This window comes from Scyliorhinus canicula, chromosome 15 (genome assembly GCF_902713615.1).
Source record: "Scyliorhinus canicula chromosome 15, sScyCan1.1, whole genome shotgun sequence".
NCBI lineage: Eukaryota > Metazoa > Chordata > Chondrichthyes > Carcharhiniformes > Scyliorhinidae > Scyliorhinus > Scyliorhinus canicula.
This window is the reverse complement of record NC_052160.1, coordinates 54,339,648-54,362,261: the sequence shown is the minus strand read 5'-3', so window position 1 is coordinate 54,362,261 and position 22,614 is coordinate 54,339,648. Positions and strand designations below refer to the sequence as shown.

The following is a 22,614-nucleotide window of genomic DNA, read 5'->3' as shown; positions in this document are numbered from 1 at the left end:
CCCCAGCCTATCCTGTCTCTCGATAGCTCAAATGATCCATCCTGGTGAATCCTCAACCGTGATTTGCCACCTACAGTTGTTGACATTGCCCTCAACAGTGTGCGGTACATCTCCTGCGCCACTACCCTCGACCCTTCCCCTCCCTCCCAGAACAAGGATAGAGTCCCCCTCGTCCTCCCATTTCATCCCACCAGCCTCCGTACGCAAAGCATAATCCTCCGCCATTTTCGCCAACTCCAGCATGATGCCACCACCAAACACATCTTCCCTTCACTCCCTCTTGTCAGCAGTCCGCAGAGACCGTTCCCTCCGAGACAATCTAGTCCACTCCTCCAGCGTACCCAGTACCTCTCCCATCACCCATGGCAGCTTCCCATGCAATCGCAAAAGATTTAACACCTGCCCCTTTACCTCGTCCATACTTAACATCCCAGGCCCAAAACACTCATTCTAGGTTGAGCAGCGTTTCACTTGCATCTCTTCCAATTTGCTCTACTGCGTTCGCTGCTCCCAATGTGGTCTCCTCTATCAGAGAGACCAAACACAGACTGGGTGATCGCTTTGCTGAGCATCTTCTGTCTGTGCACATTCAGGATCCTGACCTTCCTGTTGCTTGCCATTTTAACAAAACACCCTGCTCCCATGCCCACATGTCTGTTCTTGGCCTGCTGCAATGTTCCAGTGAAGCTCAATTCAAACTGGAGGAACAAGATTTCATCTTCCGGTTAGGCACGCTACAGCCTTCCGGCCTGAACACCGAATTTAACAACTTCAGATGATCAGCTCTACCCCACCTTGATCCATTTGTTTTCATCCCATTTCATTTTAATTGTCTTTTACCATTTCTTTCCTTCTTAATATATATTTCCCCCCCCCCCCCCATCTTATCCTCCTTTTCTTAACCTTTCTCCTCTTTGCTTCCCCCTTCTTCTCCCCCCACACCTACAGTTCATCCTCTGATGTTAGTTTCTCTGCTGTTTGACCTTTCACATCTTTTGTCCTCTCTGGGGACTGCCATTAACACTCTTTCTCTTGGTATCTGTGGCCATTAGCAATCCGGTTTCCCTGGGTTTCTGTGGCTATGACTCATCTTTCATTCTCACTCCACAGTATAAATATTTCCCACTTTCTCTGTCTGTTAGCTTTGACAAAGAGTCATCGGACTCGAAACGTTAGCTCTTTTCTCTCCCGACAGATGCTGCCAGACTTGCTGAGATTTTCCAGCATTTTCCCTTTCGTTTCAGACTCCAGCATCCGCTGTAATTTGCTTTTATACTTTCATCCCGGTGAATCTCCTCTGGACCCTTTAACCGAACGGGCATTTTACACTACCCCATAAAAACCTCCCTGCTCTTAGATTGTATGTCCCGACTAATAAAAGCAAGTATCGCATATACCGTTCTGGCGACCTTATCTACCAAAATCTTTTTAAAATTTACTCCTTCACTTCCAGAACTTTCAAATGTTTCAAAAAATGCCACAGAAAAATCACTCCTCCATTGTAGCCACTTCCCCATTTCTCCATTTTCCTTCCCTCTTCTTCTCTTCCTTTGTCTAAACCTATCTTGTCCCACTGACTTCCCTCAACCCACTCTCCGCTCGTCCCTCCCCACATCCCGCTGCTCTCTCCCTCATCCCTCTGCCCTCCCTGTTGTCCCTCCGCCCTCCTCCTCATCCTTCCGCCCTCCCCCTCATCCCTCCGCCTTCCCCCCTCGTTCCTCTGCACTCCCTGTCCCGCCACACTCCCCAAAACTCCTCCCATCCCAGTCCCTCTGCTTTCGCTCCGTCCCTCCGCTCTCCCTTCACGTCCCTCCACTCCCCCTCCCCGTCCCTCCGCTCTCCCTCCCCGTCCCTCCACTCTCCCTCCCCGTCCCTCCCTCCCTCCGCTCTCCCTCCCCGTCCCTCCGCTCTCCCTTCCCGTCCCTCCGCTCTCCCTCCCCGTCCCTCCGCTCTCCCTCCCCGTCCCTCCGCTCTCCCCTCCCCTCTCCCTCCCCTCCACTCTCCCTCCCGTCCCTCCGCTCTCCCTTCACGTCCCTCCGCTCTCCCTCCCCATCCCTCCGCTCTCCCTCCCCGTCCCTCCGCTCTCCCTCCCCGTCCCTCCGCTCTCCCTCCCCGTCACTCCGCTCTCCCTCCCCTCTCCCTCCCCTCCACTCTCCCTCCCGTCCCTCCGCTCTCCCTTTACGTCCCTCCGCTCTCCCTCCCCGTCCCTCCGCTCTCCCTCCCCGTCCCTCCGCTCTCCCTCCCCGTCCCTCCGCTCTCCCTCCCCGTCCCTCCGCTCTCCCTCCCCGTCCCTCCGCTCTCCCTCCCGTCCCCTCCGCTCTCCCTCCACCCGTCCTCCGCTCTCCCTCCCCGTCCCTCCGCTCTCTCCCTCCCCGTCCCTACGCTCTCCCTCCCCGTCCCTCCGCTCTCCCTCCCCGTCCCTCCGCTCTCCCTCCCCGTCCCTCCGCTCTCCCTCCCCGTCCCTCCCTCTCCCTCCCCGTCCCTCCGCTCTCCCTCCCCGTCCCTCCGCTCCCCTCCCCCGCCCTCCGCTCTCCCTCCCCGTCCCCTCCGCTCTCCCTCCCGTCCCTCCGCTCTCCCCCCGTCCCTCCGCTCTCCCTCCACGCCCCTCCGCTCTCCCTCCCCGTCCCTCCGCTCTCCCTCCCCGTCCCTCCGCTCTACCTCCCCGTCCCTCCGCTCTCCCTCCCCGTCACTCCGCTCTCCCTCCCCGTCCCTCCACTCTCCCTCCCCTCTCCCTCCCCTCCACTCTCCCTCCCGTCCCTCCGCTCTCCCTTCCCGTCCCTCCGCTCTCCCTCCCCGTCCCTCCGCTCTCACCCTTCCCGTCCCTTCCGCTCTCCCTCCCCGTCCCTCCGCTCTCCCTCGCCCGTCCTCCGCTCTCCCTTCACGTCCCTCCGCTCTCCCTCCCCGTCCCTCCGCTCTCCCTCCCCGTCCCTCCGCTCTCCCTCCCCGTCACTCCGCTCTCCCTCCCCTCTCCCTCCCCTCCACTCTCCCTCCCGTCCCTCCGCTCTCCCTCCCCGTCCCTCCGTTCTCCCTCCCTCCCCTCCGCTCTCCCTCCCCGTCCCTCCGCTCTCCCTCCCCATCCCTCCGCTCTCCCTCCCCGTCACTCCGCTCTCCCTCCCCTCTCCCTCCCCTCCACTCTCCCTCCCGTCCCTCCGCTCTCCCTCCCCGTCCCCTCGTTCTCCCTCCCCGTCCCTCCGTTCTCCCTCCCCGTCCCTCCGCTCTCCCTCCCCGTCCCTCCGCTCTTCCTCACCGTCCCTCCGTTCTCCCTCCCCGTCCCTCCGTTCTCCCTCCCCGTCCATCCGTTCCCCCTCCCCGTCCCTCCGCTCACCCTCCCTCCCCTCCGCTCTCCCTCCCTCCCCTCCGCTCTCCCTCCCTCCCCTCCGCTCTCCCTCCCCGTCCCTCCGCTCTCCCTCCCCGTCCCTCCGCTCTCCCTCCCTCCCCCTCCCTCCCCTCCGCTCTCCCTCCCTCCCCTCCGCTCTCCCTCCCCGTCCCTCCGCTCTCCCTCCCCGTCCCTCCGCTCTCCCTCCCCGTCCCTCCGCTCTCCCTCCCTCCCCCTCCCTCCCTCGCGCTCATCCCTCCTCCCCTCCGCTCTCCCTCCCTCCCCTCCGCTCTCCCTCCCTGTCCCTACCGCTCTCCTCCCCGTCCCTCCGCCCTCCCTCCCCGTCACTCCGCTCTCCCTCCCCTCTCCCTCCCCTCCACTCTCCCTCCCGTCCCTCCGCTCTCCCTTCACGTCCCTCCGCTCTCCCTCCCCGTCCCTCCGCTCTCCCTCCCTGTCCCTCCGCTCTCCCTCCCTGTCCCCTCCGCTCTCCCTCCCCGTCCCTCCATTCTCCCTCCCCGTCCCTCCGTTCTCCCTCCCCGTCCCTCCGTTCTCCCTCCCCGTCCCTCCGCTCTCCCTCCCCGTCCCTCCGCTCTCCCTCCCCGTCCCTCCTCTCTCCCTCCCTCCCTCCGCTCTCCCTCCCTCCTCCCCTCCGCTCTCCCTCCCCGTCCCTCCGCTCTCCCTCCCCGTCCCTCCGCTCTCCCTCCCCGTCCCTCCGCTCTCCCTCCCTCCCCCTCCCTCCCCTCCGCTCTCCCTCCCCCCCTCCGCTCTCCCTCCCTCCCCTCCGCTCTCCCTCCCTGTCCCTCCGCTCTCCCTCCCTGTCCCAACGCTCTCCCTCCCCGTCCCTCCGCTCTCCCTCCCCGTCCCTCCGCTCTCCCTCCCCGTCCCTCCGCTCTCCCTCCCCGTCCCCTCCGCTCTCCCTCCCCGTCCCTCCGCTCTCCCTCCCCGTCCCTCCGCTCTCCCTCCCCGTCCCTCCGCTCTCCCTCCCGGTCCCTCTGCCCCCCGTCCCTCTGCCCTCCCCATCCCTCCGCTCTCCCCTCGTCCCTCCGCTCTCCCTCCCCGTCCCTCCGCTCTCCCTCCCCGTCCCTCCGCTCTCCCTCCCTGTCCCTCCGCTCTCCCTCCCCGTCCCTCCGCTCTCCCTCCCTGTCCCTCCGCTCTCCCTCCCGGTCCCTCTGCCCCCCGTCCCTCTGCCCTCCCCGTCCCTCCGCTCTCCCCTCGTCCCTCCGCTCTCCCCTTGCCCCTCCGCCCTCCCCGTCCCTCCGCCCTCCCCGTCCCTCCGCCCTCCCCGCCCCTCTGCCCTCCCCGCCCCTCTGCCCTCCTCCTCCCCCTCCCTCTGCCCTCCCCGTCCCTCTGCCCTCTCCGTCCCTCTGCCCTCCTCCTCCCTCTGCCCTCCCCGTCCCTCTGCCCTCCCCGTCCCTCTGCCCTCCCCGTCCCTCTGCCCTCCCCGTCCCTCTGCCCTCCCCGTCCCTCTGCCCTCCCCGTCCCTCTGCCCTCCCCGTCCCTCTGCCCTCCCCGTCCCTCTGCCCTCCCCGTCCCTCTGCCCTCCCCGTCCCTCTGCCCTCCCCGCCCCTCCGCCCTCCCCGTCCCTCCGCCCTCTCCGTCCCTCTGCCCTCCCCGTCCCTCTGCCCTCCTCCTCCCTCTGCCCTCCCCGTCCATCTGCCCTCCCCGTCCCTCTGCCCTCCCCGTCCCTCTGCCCTCCCCGTCCCTCTGCCCTCCCCGTCCCTCTGCCCTCCCCGTCCCTCTGCCCTCCCCGCCCCTCTGCCCTCCCCGCCCCTCTGCCCTCCTCCTCCCTCTGCCCTCCCCGTCCCTCTGCCCTCCCCGTCTCTGATTTCAGATGAGCTCAGTGGATAATGTCACTGGTCAGATGGAAGGTTGTCCCTATCCTGAATCGGCAATCCAACCCATTCACCCCCACTCACCATGAACTTCAGAGTGGGAGTTCAGGCAGTTTCTCTGTGAATGGGTGTGGGCGTCAGGCACAACATACATTAATGTCAGAAGAGACATTCCTCTTTAATAGTTTGAACCAAGTTGGTTGCAAAACAAAAGTGCCCCTGAGCAATGCTGTTTCAGATATTCTGAGCAGATACGAGTTTCTTATTTATGTTAGTGCAGAGGGGCCTTACCTCCCTTGCTTTCCACAGTCTTGTTTGATTCCTGGCAGCAGATAGGTTTTTAGTTGTCGAGAGGTAGTATTGGAGGTCACACAGCGCAGCAGTTAAAGCAAGATCCTCACTGGAAGCCAAAAGATTACAGTGAACAGAATTCTCCTCTGAGTTGCCCAGTAGATTCCTGAGTTATGCTTTGTGAATAGCCTATTGTTCCCTTGTTGCACGGATCGTGTACAGCTTATACAACTCGTAAAAAGACTTTCATTTCTGCAGCACCTTTCACAAGCTGGCGATGGTCGACAGCCAGTAAAGTACTGCTGAAGTACCCACAGTTGTAATGTGAAGAAGATTGCAGATACTCTGCCCACAGCAAACTCCCACAAGTAGCACTGTGCTCACGAGCAGATAATGTGTTTCTGGTGATGTTGGTTGAGAGATGTATATTGGTCAACACCTCTGACTCCCCTCCTCTTCAAGATAATGTCACGGGACCTTTTACATATATCTGAGAGAGAAGACAAATATGAAACATGTTTTGTTCCTGTGAACCATCGATGGCCGACGTATCATCCACCATATCGGGTTTCTTTAAAATTTAGAGTACCCAATTCATTTTTTCCAATTAAGGGGCAATTTATCGAGGCCAATCCACCTAACCTGCACATCTTTGGGTTGTGGGGGCGAAACCCACGCAAACACGGGGAGAATGTGCAAACTCCACACGGACAGTGGCCCAGAGCCGGGATTTGAACCTGGGACCTTGGTGCCATGAGGCAGCAGTGCTAAAAACTGCGCCACCGTGCTGCCCGACCATATCGGTTTTTATTTCAATAAAATTCACTTCGGTTCGCTCTTCCAAGGCCGGCACTGTGTGTGTGCCTCAACGACAAGCACTGCAGTAGCTCAGGAAGGCAGCTCACCACCACCTTCTACAGGGAAATTAAGGTTGGGTACTAAATGCTGGTCAAGCCAGCGACACCCACACGCCATGAGTGAATTATTTTTTATAAATCCCAAAACAGCGTGTTGTCCAAGATTAACTCTCAGCGCACTGCGTGTTGGGATGAGGGTCTTCATTCCTATGGTGAGCTCTCTGCTTCACATATCCCGTACTGGGCAGCTGCAGCAGAGGAAGCCTGGCACTTCCACACAGGAACCAGCAGCAATAACTTGTCGTTGATGTAGTAAAACATGCCAAGGAGCTTCACACGAGCATTAACAACCAAACCTTGACATTGAGCCACAAATGGAGGCATTGGCGCAGGTAACCAAAGGCTTGATCAAAAAAGTGGGTGTTTTTTAAAAGACGCGTTACGGAGGGGGAAGAGAGATGGAGAATTTAGAGAGGAAATACCAGAGCTCAAGAACCAAGGTCGAAGAAATGGCTGCCGAAAGTGGGGCAAAGAATATCGGGGATGTCAGAATGTGAAGGAGCAAAGAGACCTTGCAGGGTGTAGGACTGGAGGACGTCACAGAGATAGGGAGAGGGTGAGGCAAGGGTAGGATTTAAAAACGAAGGGCACAATCCAATGGCCACGTTGCACCCAAAAAGCAGCTCGCGTTTTGTCGCATGGCCGATAAAACCAGGGGGCCCCGCACCAGGATCTATCTGGCACTGCCAGCTGGCATGGGCACTGCCAGGTACCAGGTGACCCTGCCAGGGTGCCAAGCTGGCAGTTATGAACACGGGATTGGTCTGGGGATGCGGAGTTCCGGTGAGCAGAGCTCCCCAGTGTACAAAACGGGGCTATGTGCGGCCTGAGCCACGTGTTCCCCATTCAGGCCCCTTATACAACACAAATCTCGTTGTATAGCCATATGTGAAATGAAATGAAATGAAAATCGCTTATTGTCACGAGTAGGCTTCAATGAAGTTACTGTGAAAAGCCCCCAGTCGCCACATTCCGGCGCCTGTCCGGGGAGGCTGGTACGGGAATCGAACCGTGCTGCTGGCCTGCTTGGTCTGCTTTAAAAGCCAGCGATTTAGCCGAGTGAGCTAAACCAGCCCCTGTCTCTCAGCACTGCGAGCGCCCAGGATTGCAACAGGTGCTAGAGAGAATTCAAATCCTCAAGATAAGTTTCTTTGCAATTGTGAAGTCAATGTGAAGAATGAGATGATGAGCAGATATACAGGACAAAAGTATGTTTGCAAAACGTTGCCTTTAGATTCATTGCAGTGATCAGCGGGAGTTCCGAAAACATTGCCTGTCGGCTCTCGTGGTGGCCAGCAGTTCAGAGCGTCTGCTATATTCTGACTTTCACTGCTTAGACACTAACGCACAAGCTTAAAACTTGTTCCCTCTCTGTGATGGGGAGTAGCTTAGAGGAATTCACAGAGGGTTTTCAAATGAATTGTACCGGACCAAATTTGTTCACTGCACCGGCTGCGATTGTTATTTCTGATTCTAAAGCCAGTGCCCCTTTCAGATTTCCAGTCCGAGCTTCCAGAGTGTTCATGTTTTATGAAGTGGTCAAATAGCCAAAAGGGTAGGCATCCAGATGTCCTTACCATGTTTTGTGAAAGAAGCGTAGTAGTCCAGTGGTTTACGTCACAGCACTAGTAAGCCAGAGGGCATGAATTCAACCCCAACATGGCAAATGCCGAGATTGAATTGATTAAATAAAGTAAATTGCACACTCTAAATATAAGCGAATGTAAAAAATCTTCATCTGGTCACAGTCTGACCTCCTCCTGATTCTAGACCCTCACTCGACCTCCCCAGGATTGTCCTGGAGCTTCTCGAAGGTAAGGATTAATCTCCTGGACACTGCTGCCAGCAGCTCGAGCAAAAAAATCAGCAAGGCATTTTCCCCCCATTTTCTTTTCACATTTTTTCGACAGCTAGGCATCAAAACAAAATGGTGATGGGGGCGGGGATCAAAAGGGCTATTTGACTCGGTTGGGTAGTTGCAAGATGGAGGTCACGTGAGGAAATCTCCAGGAATATGTGAAACAATAATTGGTAATGTTGTTAATTCTTAATGTCCTCTAATACTAGCCAGGCAAGCTCTTCAGTAGTCTAATACCAATGCTTGAAGAAGCTCATTACTATCTCGGACTAACTAGGTTGGCACAGTGCTTAGCACTGCTGCCTCACAGCACCAGGGACCCGGGTTTGATTCTGATCTTGGGTGACTGTATGGAGTTTACACGTTCTCCTAGTCTCTGCATGAGTTTCATCCAATTTCCGCCCACAGTCCAAAGATGTGCAGGTGAGGTGGATTGGCCGTGATAAATTGCCCCTTAGTGTCCAAAGATGCAGGTTAGGTGTGGTTAGGGGGATAGGGCAGGGGGAGTGGAACACAGTAGGGTGCTCTCTCGGAGGGTCGGTGCCGACCCAATGGGCCGAATGGCCTCCTTCAATCTGTAGGGAATCTAAGGAGGGTTAACAAATGAGTCTTTGCTAGCCTCTCACATCTCATCATCGAAGAACATTTAGGGTTCATGATAACCGAATAAATTCCTTTCTCACTGCATGGGATTCCAAAGTTTCCGCCAGCTTTGGGGGAAATAGCAATATTTAATTAGGATCACTAGTTAAATCTATTTTTTTTAAAACTTAAAGCTTTGAGAGTTTATTTGCGTTTTGGGGCTCATTCCCCAATTCCATTCATTTTTCAATAGAAAATCAGAAGCAGATGGTTAAAAATTGATTTATTAACGGTGCTCGTGTCAGAGCTTCAGTACTACCTACCCCATGATATTCCAGCTTCATTCGCTGACTCCAAGGGGAATTCAGCAGTTGCTCTGGCACACCATTCAATGGAAGCTGGAGCCCATGTCCATAGCTGTTACTCAGGTGTACAGGTATACTTCCCAGAAGTTGGCCCGGATTTTGCTGCCAAAGTACTGCCAAGTCTAACAGTGCTCACTTTATTAATGTGTAAATCATCCAGCATTTCACAGCAAAGAAGAGAATGTCCATGCATTGTAAATCACCACAAGTTGCTGGATGATTTAATTAGCCTTGCGAGTACGGGGGCTCACCCTCAACCTTCTGTCAAGTTTTCTGAAATTGCCGCAGTTGTGGATCGATTTCCCGTTGAACCTGCCGCAGAAAGTTAGGGCTGGCAACTAGCAGCGTAAGGATCTTTTTAATGAAGAGGTGCATGTTCCTGCAATGCCACTCAACCTCCTGAAAGAAATTCCGCCACTGGAACTGATACAGATCCAAGAAGTGCATCAGCACGCCACTTCAAACATGTCTGGTTTTCGGACAATTACATTTTTCGGTCAGCTGGATTTTGGGTGTTGCACCTGTATATTTTACAACCAAGCCATACTTTGACCTGACGCTTACCCAGAAAGGGGACATTGGAACAGGAGGAGGCAATTCAGCCCCTTGAGTCTGTCCTGCCATTTAATGAGATCATGGCTGACCTGTGACCTAACTCCATATACCTGCCATTGGCCCATATCCCTTAATATCTTTGCTTTTAAAAAAAATTTAGAGTACCCAATTATTATTTTTTTCCAATTTAAGGGGCAATTTAGTGTGGCCAATCCACCTAACCTGTACATCTTTGAGTTGGTGGGGGGGGGGGGGGTGAAACCCACGCAGAAATGGGGAGAATGTGCAAACTCCACACGGACAGTGACCCAGAGCCGGGATTCTAACCCGGGTCCTCAGTGCCGTAGTCCCAGTGCTAACCACTGCGCCACTGTGCTGCCCTCAATATCTTTTCTTGACAAAAATCTGTCTCATATTTGAAATTAACAACTGATGTAGTTTTGACTGCTGTTTGCGGAAGAGGGTTCCACACCTCTCCCACTCTTTGAGTATAGAAGTGTTTCCTGACATCGCTCCTGAATGTGCTGGCTCTAATTTTTAGACCATGCCCACTAGTTTTAGAATCTCCAACCAGTGGAAATAGTTAATCTTTATCTATCCTGTCGTTCCCTGTTAATAACTTGAATACTTCGATCAGATTACCCCAAAATCTTCTAAATTCTTGTGAAAACAAGTCTAATTTGAGTGATCGCTCCTCGTAACTTAATCCCTGTAAATCCAGGTATCATTTTTGTAAACCTACGTTGCACTCCCTCGAAGGCTAAAATATTGTTCCTAAGGTGTGGTGCCCAGAACTGCTCACAGTACTCCAAATGAAGAACACTTTAAATTCCTGCAGATATTAAGCAATGTTATTTTAATTTTTTAAATGTTAATACTTTTTGATTTTTTTCTTTCTTTTAATCCAATCTTTCTTTTCCTCTTTCCTTTTCTGGACCTGTTTTGACTCTAATTCACCTGAGTTCCTGCTCTGTCACCTTCTTTTTTGCCTCGTTAGCTAAGGAGATAGACTGTTGGTCTTGTCATTCACCAAGTCCCAGATGACCCATTGCTCTCACTGCACTGCTATCAGCTCATACTTCCAGCAAATTAGCAAAGCACATCGTTTGGGCAGAAGGATGAGGGTAAAGTGGGGGCACGCTACGTGATGCCCCCCACTCCGGCCAGTGCTGGGTGTTCATGATGCCACACACATGGGCAGCATGGTAGCATAGTGGTTAGCACAGTTGCTTCACAGCTCCAAGGTCCCAGGTTCGATTCCCGGCTTGGGTCACTGTCTGTGCTGAGTCTGCACGTTCTCCCCGTGTGTGCGTGGGTTTCCTCCGGGTGCTCCGGTTTCCTCCCACAGTCCAAAGATGTGCAGGTTAGGTAGATTGGCCATGATAAATTGCCCTTAGTGTCCAAAAAGGTATGGTGGGGTTATGGGGAGGGTGGAGGTGTGGGCTTGGGTAGGGTGCTCTTTCCAAGGGCCAGTGCAGACTGGATGGGCCAAATAGCCTCGTTCTGCACTGTAAATTCTATGGCTGGGAATAGGTACCAGTCCTCGAGTGTGAAACAGGGCATCGATTTAAATTTAACAATCTTTCATTTTGCCAGCCTCCAGACCAGCCAATTCTCCCCATTCTCCCCCACCACCCTGGTTTATCTTCAGGGTGTATAAATCTTTCGCCTTTTAGGGGCTGTTTAGCACAGGGCTAAATCGTTGGCTTTGAAAGCAGGCCAGCAGCACGGTTCGATTCCCGTAACAGCCTCCCCGAATAGGCGCCGGAATGTGCGACTAGGGGTTTTTTCACAGTAACTTCATTTGAAGCCTACTCGTGACAATAAGTGATTTTCATTTCATTTCACCCCTTTCCCCCCCACCCCTTTCCCCCCCACCCCTTTCCCCCCCACCCCTTTCCCCCCCCACCCCTTTCCCCCCTCATCCCTGCCCCCCCTCCCCTCCCCCCTCATCCCTGCCCCCCCTCCCCTCCCCCCTCATCCCTGCCCCCCCACCCCTTTCCCCCCCACCCCTTTCCCCCCCACCCCTTTCCCCCCCCCACCCCTTTCCCCCCCCACCCCTTTCCCCCCCCACCCCTTTCCCCCCCCCACCCCTTTCCCCCCCCACCCCTTTCCCCCCACCCCTTTCCCCCCCACCCCTTTCCCCCCACCCCTTTCCCCCCTCCCCTTTCCCCCCTCATTCCTGCCCCCCCCTCCCTTCCCCCCTCTCCCTGCCCCCCCCTTCCCCCCTCATCCCTCCACCCCCCCTCCGTCCTAACGGACCCTGTGGGTTAGCAGAGCTCACAATATAGTCTGCTCAGTTGTAAGTGAGTTTAATGGACAGAGAATGACTGTCACTTTTGACATTGTGTTTCAGGACTGCTGGGGAGCTGTCAGCACCTGTGATTTACCGTTTGTTGTGGGGGGGTGGGTAGGAGGGAAGGTGATAAATAACGAGTGGCTGCTGCCCATGTTAGTGGCTCTGGAAAGGGGAAACGTACCGAAGCACGTTTCCAGTACAGTGCACTGCTGAATATTCGTTCCAATCAGCGACTGGGACGTTAGCGCCACAGTCTATGAGTTATTTTTAAAAGAAAAGACGGTCCAGAAATCACTTGATCAATGATCAGAGCCCAGCCGGACCCAATTAAGATGCGTGGCTGGAAATTGTATAAAAATGCTTAAGAGTTGCTTTAAAGCAGGTGGACACGAACTGTACCCCAGTGGTTTCCATAGAAACACTCTTAAGTGAAGCAAAATAAAATACGGTTGGTTTCAGGTTTTAGGTTTATGGGGGGCGGGGGGGGGGGGGGGGTTTGGGATTGAGAAACTCTTACCCCGGTCGAGATGTTGCTCCGAGTTAATGTGCCTGCTGGACTCCTGTTTGCAGCCAGCTCTGGGTCACTTCACCAGGGATCACTGTGGGCTGCCACTCGGATTGATCCCATGGCTTTTTGCTCGTCAGCCGCTGTCTGTCTCAGTCCCTTGTTTCCTGGGGAAAGTCCATCCTCGTTTGTTTTTTTTTCTCCCAAGCTCTTTTTTTCCCCAAAAAGAAATGACGATCAGAAAAGGTAAGAGCACCTCAGTAGCAGCAGCAGCGCGGCCAGGGCAACAGCAATCCAATTTCACAGGTCTTCTTGGCCACTGTCAACAGCAAAAGGGAGAGAGAAAAGTTCACAAACTGTTGAAGCATTCAGAGGAAGCCAGATTGTATCAGTTTAAAATAAAGTTCGGGTAGGTGAATAACTCAATGGATCAGAACCAGGACTCACTTCTCTCTCCTTCTCTCCCTCACTCCCTGACTCTGTGCCCAGTGTGTGTTTTTATAATATATATCAGCAGTGAAACTGTAAGGAGGCAGGCTCTGAGCTGATACACCATGTAATGTGTGCTGCCTGGATTTCATTACAGCCTGAATGCATTGCGGTCACACCACAGAAGGCTTGTCTGGCAAGCTGCCTATTTATTCCATGGGCATGATTTCCAGAGAGGCATCTCAGTTTCCCTCATTAGCCCCTCCTCCCCTTTCTAAACTTCCAAACAAGCCCTGTCAGACTGCTCACCCTGTACACGGTGTGTACAATAGGTTGTTCACTGACACAGGGGACAGGGGTGTTTCCCTCACCAGCCTGTTTTTTGAAAGCTCACTTTCAGGGACTTGTTTTGATTTAGAATCAGTGTTTCCCCAGCACTCTTGATCATTGTTATATTATTTTTCAAACCTGGGGCCGGGGGGGGGGGGGGGGGGGGGGAAGAGGGAGGGCGACACACAAGTTGCATCTGAACCTCACAATTTTATCTATCCACATCTATCCCAAACTCTGCCTCCTGCAGCTGAAACCCATATACATCACCCCCCCCAGCTTCACTATTCCAGCTCCCTGCTGGCTGGACCCTTCATTCTCCACACTTCATAAATTTCAATGTCTAAATACCTGGTGCACATGTACAGTCCCAATCTGTATTGAAGTATTTCACACTGGCTCTCACCAACCTCATTACCCCACATCACCTCAAATTAAAAAAAATTCTTCTCATCTTTAAGTCTCTCCATGACCTCATCCATTCCTACACCTCTTTTCCTGTCAGTGTATGGGATCAAACTGACAATACGGGCTGTTTTGCAAAGAATCTGTATGCGAGGTTAAGACATGCCCATACAGTGCAGGCCGCTCATGGCAAAGACATAAAATAGGTCCTCACGCAAAAAGAATGAAGCAAAGTCCCAACCGATGTTGACAGCCAGCATTGATAGAAAACAGATATTTATTTTTCTGTTAGTGCAACCTCAAGTACTTCATCTGCTATAAAAACACTTTAGAACATCCTGGGAAAGTGAAAGGTGCTCCACAGGTAAGAGTTATCTCTCTTTCCTGAACGAGACTAGGATTCAAAGGCTTAGGGCCACATGTGACCCTGGGACAGCAGAGAGGGACAATCCTTGGTGCCTCTGAAAGAATGAAATCACTTTGAACAGAAAGCCATATACTAAGGAGGCAGGGGAATCCCAACTATGGTGTAGGATTTTCCAGTCTCACCCGCTGCAGGAATTCTCTCGGGAAGGACAGAAAATTTGATGGACCAGAATGGCCAGAGTGGTTAGCACTGCTGCCTCACAACTCCAGGGACCTGGGTTCGATTCCGACCTCGGGTCACTGAAGTTTGTACTTCCTCCCCGTGTCTGCGTGGGTTTCCTGCGGATGCTCCGGTTTTCACCCATGGCCCAAAGATGTTCAGGTTAGGTGGAGTGGCCATGTTGAATTTCCCCTTAGTGTCCAAAGGTTAGATGGGGTTAAGGAGCTGTGAGGGAGTGGGGTGGTGCTGCCTCGATGGGCCAAAAGGCCTCATTCTGCACTGATGGGATTCTATGATGAAAAGGTCCATTGACTTTGAGCAGGAATTTTATAGAGACAAGGTCAGGCGGCAATGGCAATCGGGAATGCAGGGTTAAAATCTCAGCTCGTTGGCAGCCATTTGGAGTTTGATATTGGTTGAGGTGGGGGGGGGGGGGGTGGTTGCTGAGAGAACGAGAGAGAGAGAGAGAGACTTGTTTGGACCCTTGCAGAAACTGGGGCAGAGTTACACAGCTGGCTTGAGTCTGCTGCCCCATTTTCACAAAACACGTGTTCAAACTGGCAATCGCAGAAATGAAACACGACGATTACTGAATCTGCTTTCTGTGACGGCAGCCAGTTATCTGACACAATCAGCCTTCACGTTCCAGTCCTCTTGTCCAGAATAATCTCAGATGGCAGGTAGGTTCTCAACAGACCAGCTGACAGTTGTGTCTGCCTTTTTAAGCTTTGTTTTCGTTACAGTCAATGGCTGGATGTTGGAGAAAATGAACTGATTATAATGGTGTTATTACAGTGATGGTGATTGCATCTAACAGCAGCTATTCAGAACCCACTAATGAGCGACACGTTATGGGGCCGGTTTACGGTCACCAAAAGCTGAATCATTTGGGTGCAAAAGGCTTTTTTGACGATGCCCAAATTTGCCATGCTACACCGAGCCAAGCAGGCCACAGCCACCAATTTCAGCTCCTGACCCCTGCTTAGTTAGTTGATCTCATTCAGAGCCTGATGCAGAGTTGTGCCCCCTTGAAATAATCAGGCTGCTCCAGAATGCTCTTGAGTGCACCCTGCTGGAGGGTTCATGTTCGTGCGGGTGTCTGATCTCCCAGCTGTTCTGTACTTTAAACGACTGAAGGCAGGCTGGTGTAATTCTCTTGACTGCTGAGACCCTGACACAGGGCCGGTTTTAAGCCTATTTGACCAATTTCATCAAATTGGGCCCCGCACCTTAAGGGGGCCCTGCGCCAGCGGCGACAGAGTTACCGTTTGAAGCCTTTTCTGTATTCTAAGAGGAACTATAGGGTAGTTTTTACTTTTGGGGAACGCACCGCATTACCGTCGACAAATCCTTCAGCCCTGCGCCGCCAAATCCTTCCGCCCGGGTAAGTAAGTTTCAAAATTTTAGTATATCAAGCATTTAATGTTTTTTTTTGGTTAAAGACGAGCATACTACACGAAATATAAACATACATAAATTTTTACTTTTGTAGAGTAGGGGCCCCGCCATCACTTTTCTAATTGGGCCCGCAATTCCTAGCACCGGCCCTGTCCTGACATACAGGATATAATGAAGCATCGGGACTCTGCAGACAATCTGGGATTGCGCAGGCGTGATCTACAGACTTGACCAGAATGATCCAGCACAGAAGGAGGCCATTCAGCCTAACGAGCCTCTGCTGGCTCTTTGAAAGAGTTGTCACTTGGTCCTATTCTGTGCCCATTCCTCATAGTCCTGTAAATGTTTTATTTTCCCTTCAACTATATGTCCAGTTATCTTTGGAAAGTTATTATTCATTCTGCTTCTACTGTCCCTTTAGGCAGTACATTCACATCAGAACAACGCACCACGTTAAAAACAAGTTCTCCTCATCTCATCTGCCTTAAATCTATGTTCTTCAGTTGCCGACACTCCTGCACAGAAGACAGGTTCCCCTCATCTCCTCCATCAAAATCCCTCATGATCTCGAACACATCTATCCAATCTCTCCTCTCTCCATCCTTCTCCGTTCCTCATTTTGGGAGGGATTCTCCTCCAGCACCTTGCCAAGATGGCCAGTTTTCACAAGTCAACCTTGAATATGAGTGTGTCACAGGAGAATTGAACTATGTGGGGCTTCACCGTCAAACGTGTTCTTGTGGTGGGTAAGTGTGCAGGTGGCTTCAGCAGGAGTTACTGTACACCAGTCAGGAGTGGAATTCTGAGGGACCTTCCCAAGCCTGCGGCCTGGGCTGCTGCTGCCCTGTCAAACTGCTTGGGCTGGATTCTCCGTTATTGGGACTATGTCCCCACGCCGGCATCAAAACTATGGAGTTTCACGCCAGAAAAACTGGCGTGAAAGGGCCACAAATTCCCTGCCCTGCAGGGGACTAGCAGGGACCCCGCAGGGGAGGGGGCCTCGGTAGAGAGCACTATTGGCGGGTCGCTACAGACTTGATGGGCTGAATGGCCTCCTTCTGCACTGTAGGGATTCGATGAATCTAGATATTGTGTCTGTAAGAGTAGGTCAGAGACTGGGAATTTTGCTGCGAATAACTCATCACCTGACTACCAAAAGAATTTCCGACAAGGCAAGAATCAGGAGTGTGCTGGCATATTCCCCACTTGCTCAGATGAGTACAGCTCACATCATCCAGAACAAGTAACTCGCTTGATCAACAACCCATTCACTACCTTAAACCTTCACTCCCTCCACCACCAGCGCCCAGTGACAGGAATGTGTGCCATCTACACACGACGTACCACAGCAACTTGCCAAGGTTACTTTAACTGCACCTCCAAAACCAACTGCCTTTACAATCCAGAAGGACAAGGGCAGCAGGTGTGTAGGAACATCATCACCTGCATGTTCTCCTACAATGCACACACCATTCTGAGTAGATGTTATCATGTTGTTCCTTTACCATTGCTAGGTCAAAATCCGACTTAACTGCACTGTGGGAGCACTTTCACCACATGTACAGTGGCCGTGTATGACAGCTTCTCAGGGTCAGGTCAGGATGGACAATATAATGCTGGTTTTGCCAGCGATGCCCTTATCTCTTGAATTAATTTTTTTAAATGTGGGGTGGAAATCAGGAGTCACATCTTCACAGCATATTTTGAATTTTTATGTTTAAAAGGATCATTGTTCTTTTAAAAATACTTTCTTTACGACACAATTCATTGAATTTTCTTTTATTTAATAAAGTAACTTACCACTGCAAAATGATCAGTCCCAATTTTCTCCCTCCTTCCTTGCCAAAGCACAGGTTCTGGCTGCTTCTTCTCTTCCATTTTCTTTTCATCCCTTTCCTATGTACCCTTCCTTTCTTTTCCTTACGGCTCTTGTGAAGAATTGCTGCACATAGCCTGGAAGCATTCCCAATGGACTGTTGGATGTTCCCAAGAAGAACACCAAAATTATACCACTGAAATTCAGCACAGGAGTAATCTTGTCCTCCCCCACCACCTCCTGATGTTTTAACGTATCCTTTCATTTACAAAGTGGCATTTAGTGGAATTATATCAAAATGCTATATTCAGAATTGGACACAAATCTCAGTTGAGAGGCTTTGTTTGAAATTTGTGCTTCCCTGGTTGCACTGTAGGCTTAAGGGAACCATGACCTACTACATTTAACCTGCCACTCAGGCACTTGCATTTTCCAATGTTTTCTAAAATATGCAATATAAACCGATAATGTTTCTGACGGCAGTGCTTTTGCAGTTAAGAGTGTGCTACTCTGTGAGCTATTTCTCACATTTGTTAGAGAACCATCAAATGCAACAGTTGATGAAATAGGCTTGCTCAAAACAGAGACATGGGATGAATGTTTTGCCTGTCGGGTGCGTGGTATTGGTGGGGCCAGAAGCGGGCGGGACCGCACGTCCGGCCATGATCGGGCCCGGAACGCGCTTTCATGCTGGTTGGCTGATGGCAGCCAGCATGAAAGACTTGCTAGGGAGGGCAGGCGCCCTGAAAAGGGAGGGTGGTGGGCTGGCGTTTCTAATGTGCTCCTTTATGGGGACAGCTGCTGCGGAGCTGTTTTGTGGAGCTACAGACCTGTAGAAAATAAATTCTGATGGAAGAACGCTGTCAGTGGTGCCTAGGCAGCATGTTCAAGCATAAACCTGAGTCCCCAGACACCTTTTTGAATTTCACTTCAGCCCTGACATTTCATGCTGCCCTGGATCGATGTTCCAGCTTAAATGTAAAGGCCGCTTGACCAATCGGCCTTCCTGCCAACCATAAGTAGAGGGGCCACCTAAAATTGCTTTCATTTGGCCCCTTGATCCACTAAATTGCCTGCTTGATTGTCGGCGGACTCTAGCACATGTCCGTCGACCAAAATATCACGCGGGTTGGGACGCGCACCCAACGTCTTCTCACCCACCTTCACGTGCTTCCAGGTGGTGCGCCCGCCCAGGCAACATAAAATTCTGGCCATAGTTTTAGACTTTGTTTTCTTACATTTCTTCAGCAAATGCCTTGAATTGCTGGGATACCAGTTGAAAAGAACCATTTAGCTTTTGAACAGTCCATTGAACTTCGTTCCCATTTCTGTATTAATTAAATGGGTTAGTTTGCTGAGTTGCAATCTCCAATTAGAATGTAAAAGGCAGCTCGTTCAAACAATAACTATCATGTTCCTGTTGCAAACAAGCAGTGTTCCCATTACCAATAAGCTCTGAACTGTACGATTGAAGGTTCTTTTACAAAATTGTACGAGAAGTAGCAGGTGGTAGTAAAACTAACAGAGTAGATAATTGAGATGTGTTAATGGCCTTTTCTTCGTGGAACATGGGTGTTGCTGGTAATTATTGGCCACCCCTAGTCACCCGTGAGAAAGTGGAGGTGAGTGTTTCTCTTGAAGCCCCACAGTCGCTATAATGAAGCTGCTCCCAAGTGCTCTTAAATAGGGAGCTCTCAGGATTTCGACTCAGAGACCATAGGCGGGTCTCTCCGACCCCCCGCGGGGTCGGTGAATCCCCGGGCGGCGGCGCAAATCCTGCCCCGCTGCCCCAATTCCCCGACGCCAGCTGCTGTATTCTCTGGCGCCGTTTATCGGGCGGGATTCACGCCACGCCGGTCGGGGGCCGTTGGCAGCGGCCCCCCGGCAATTCTCCGGGCCCCGTTTTTGGCCAGTCCCGCTAGCGTGGGTTACGCATGGTCCCACACGGCGGGACCTGGCAGGTAAGCCGGCTGGAGCGGCGCCAACCGCTCCGTTGTCCACCTAGCCCCCAAAAGTGAAGAGGATTCCGCACTTTCGGGGGCTGTTGACGCCGGAGTGGTTAGCGCGGTTCTCCCGCCGGTGTGGGGACTTAGTTCCCCTGAAGGGAGAATCCCGCAGCATAAAGGAACAGCGATATCCGTTCTCAAATGTCGGCTGCCCCTGACCTTCTAGGTGGTAGAGGTTGTGGGTTTGAGAACTGCAGTTGAATGACTGTTGGTAAGTTATAAGGAGCTTGAGAGTCCGATTCTTACCTGTCGTCCCTAAAATAATTCATGTATTTTCTTGGTCAAGCCACTCAGTTAAATCTATTATTATGTAATCATCAGGATATTGAGGAAGATAGGATGGAAGTACCAGTGAAGCAGGAAGAGGAGGAACTCACAACAGAAGAAAAGAGAAAGATTGAAAGGAAACTGAAGAAAGAGCGAAAAAAGAAGGAAAAACAGCTGCTGAATGAAGCTGGTGCTTTGGTGGAAAAGGTGAAACCTCAGCAATCTTCAGCAAAGGACCTTGCATTAAAATATCTGAAGAGGTAAGAGATAAAGAGCTCCTTTATTTTGGCAGATGTTTAATCAAATCAACAGCGGCACGGTGGCGCAGTAGTTAGCACTGCTGCCTCATGGCACTGAGGACCCGGGTTTGATCCCAGCCCTGAGTCACTGTGGAGTTTGCACACTCTCCTTGTGTCTGCCAAATATGTGCAGGTTAGGTGGATTTGCCATGCATGAAAAAAAAGAATTGGATACTCTAAATCAGTGGTTCTCAACCGGGGTCCACATGGACCCTGGGGGTCCATGTAACATTACTGGGGTCCACACAAAAAAAATACCGAATTGGGGGTCCATGATGATATTTTAGTGGTCCATAGAGCAATTCTACTTCAGAACAATTGTTATTACTGAGAATCAAGTAGAAGAAAAAAATGTTTGTTTTCATGATGAATATTCACCTTTCTCTCTCTCTCTCTCTCTCGTGCACTGACAAAGGTCTAAGAGAGATTATAATCTATCTAATTTACCTTGAGGTAAATGCCCACGGTTGACCTGATGCTTATGCCACGTTTCTCCTTGACAAGTTTAATGAATGATTTAACACAGTAATCACTAGAAACTGTGTATATTTGATATGAATTGGTTATTTTTAGAGTAATTTAATTCAATTTAGTCAGTAAAAAGTTTTTTTCATTACTTTTCATGTTAGAATAAGTTTGGCAACGTACGAAAATACCGCTAATCCGTTTCCAACCCTCACGGTAAGGTAGATGGACTTTAGGATTAGTTTACCAATCATATAAGAAGCTTTTTTTTCTGTGGAATGACTATGGGGGTCCACAAAAAAATTAAGAGGAAAAGGGGTCCATGGGTTAAAAAAGGTTGAGAACTCCTGCTCTAAATGTATAGAAAAAATGTTTGATCAAATTAACATTTTACCAACTCTTAACTTAGTTTTGATGGTGTTGCCATTGACAACAAAGGAGCAGCTTACCTCCGCCATTACCTCCATATAATAAGCTGGCATTGCAAAGCAATTCAATCCTAAAAATACACAGTGCATTGTTTTTGTTAGTTCTATAGCTGGGCAGCAGTTATAGTTTGATGTTAAGGTTAACAATCCATTTGATTACAGGATTTACATTCCAACCAGTAAATATCCACTGGATAATGGTTTGCTATGTTGCCGATGCTTTACTGCCATTGTCCTGTGCTCTGTGGTGTGATAGAAGTTCTACAAGTGAAGCTGACTGGGTGTTATGTCAGCGGGCGTTAAGATTTTCACCCTGCCACAAGTTATTCAGTAAGGTTTTCCGATTTGCCAGTGTGCGGATATCAGTCTGTCTTTCTCTCATTCTCCATGGAACTGTAAGAAAGGAGGAACGTACATATATATAGCACCTCAAGGGATTCAAAAGCACTTCACACCCAATTAAATGCTTTTGAAATGGTGTCACTGCTGTAATGTAGGGAAAATGCGGCAGCCAGTCTGCACATCGAAAACTCCTGCAAGCAGCAAGACGATAATTTCTTGTTCCCATGGAATTTCTTGTTTGGTGATATTAGTTGAGAGAGAGCTGAGCGTGCTGCCCTTGTGGCAAGGCTGACACCAATCAGCTGCTTGTAATGTTTGCACCCACCCTTCTCAGCTATCAATGGTTGTATTCTCGCGCAGTTTGAGTTTGTACCATGAGGTGGGCACTTGCTGATTGGATGACCAAATCAGACAGCAGCTAGCTGCTGGGATCCTGTGAGATTTAGGCAGCGTCCATGGGATTTTTCCTCACTGCACTGATCCAAATTGAGAGTTTCCAATCCCATTCCCAAAATACAAGGGTGACTTCTCCGTTCCTCCAGCTGTGTTTCTCGGAGCCGTGCTGTTCGCTGGCAGCGGGATTCTTTACTCCCCCCACCTGTCAATGAGATTTCCCACTGAAGCCACCTCACCTGAAAACCCGCGGGTGGAGGGTGCAAGGCCAGTGGGAACAGAGGATCCCAGTGGCCGGAGATTTCGGCCAAAGTGACCCTACTTTTTTCTAAAAGTTAGAGTATCCAATTTTTTTTTCCAATTAAGGGGCAATGTAGCATGGCCAATCCACCTACCCTGAACATCTTTGGGTTGTGGGGGCGAAATCCACACAGACACGGGGAGAATGTGCAAACTCCACACGGACAATGACCCGGGGCTGGGATCGAACCCGGGTCCTCAGCGCCGTGAGGCAGCAGTGCTAACCACTGCGCCACCGTACTGCCCTCAGTGACCCTACTTCAACAAGTACTTCTTTGACCATGAGGGGCTTTAGGAGATCCTGAAGTCAGAAAAGACTCTGTAGAAATGCAAGTCTTCCTTTGTCTCTTTTGCTTGGTTGCTTTCTTTCTTGTTTTCATTCGTACTTTCTTGTTTTCTTTCTATCCTGAGATCAAAGGAGGGTGCTGAGCCAAGCACCCACACTTAGAGGGAAAAGTGTAAGAGAATTCTGCAGACAGAAACAAAGGATGCACTTTTGAAAAACAAAATCTGGTTTCCAGGCTACAGATACAAACAAAAGCTGTGGCAAGTTTAAGTTAGGTTGTTGATTAAATTTATTACCGTCTGCATGTAAATCACCAGAGGCTTTATTTTGCCTTTTGAAATAAA

The 22,614-nt window shown here is 51.3% G+C and overlaps 2 protein-coding genes across 5 annotated transcripts in view; one reads left to right on the top strand and one right to left on the bottom strand.

The window, feature by feature from the left end:
- LOC119978047 (probable G-protein coupled receptor 146) overlaps positions 1–13,132 on the bottom strand; it is a 102,272-nt gene extending 89,140 nt beyond the window's left edge. Inside the window, exons 1-3 of one of the 4 annotated variants that reach the window (XM_038819387.1) lie at positions 12,968–13,132; positions 12,533–12,839; positions 5,440–5,548 (exon numbers count right to left, since the gene is read on the bottom strand). The gene's annotated coding sequence lies outside the window, so the exon portion shown is untranslated. Of the gene's footprint in view, positions 1–5,439; positions 5,549–12,532 lie in introns of all 4 variants that reach the window. The other 3 variants (XM_038819385.1, XM_038819388.1, XM_038819386.1) reach the window with 3 other exon arrangements.
- The window catches only part of LOC119978050 (uncharacterized protein C7orf50), a 431,834-nt gene that overhangs the window by 391,810 nt on the left and 17,410 nt on the right, over positions 1–22,614 (top strand). The window contains exon 2 of the mRNA XM_038819398.1: positions 19,812–20,017. Within this exon, the coding sequence (XP_038675326.1) occupies positions 19,812–20,017 (206 nt within the window). The remainder of the gene's footprint in view (positions 1–19,811; positions 20,018–22,614) is intronic.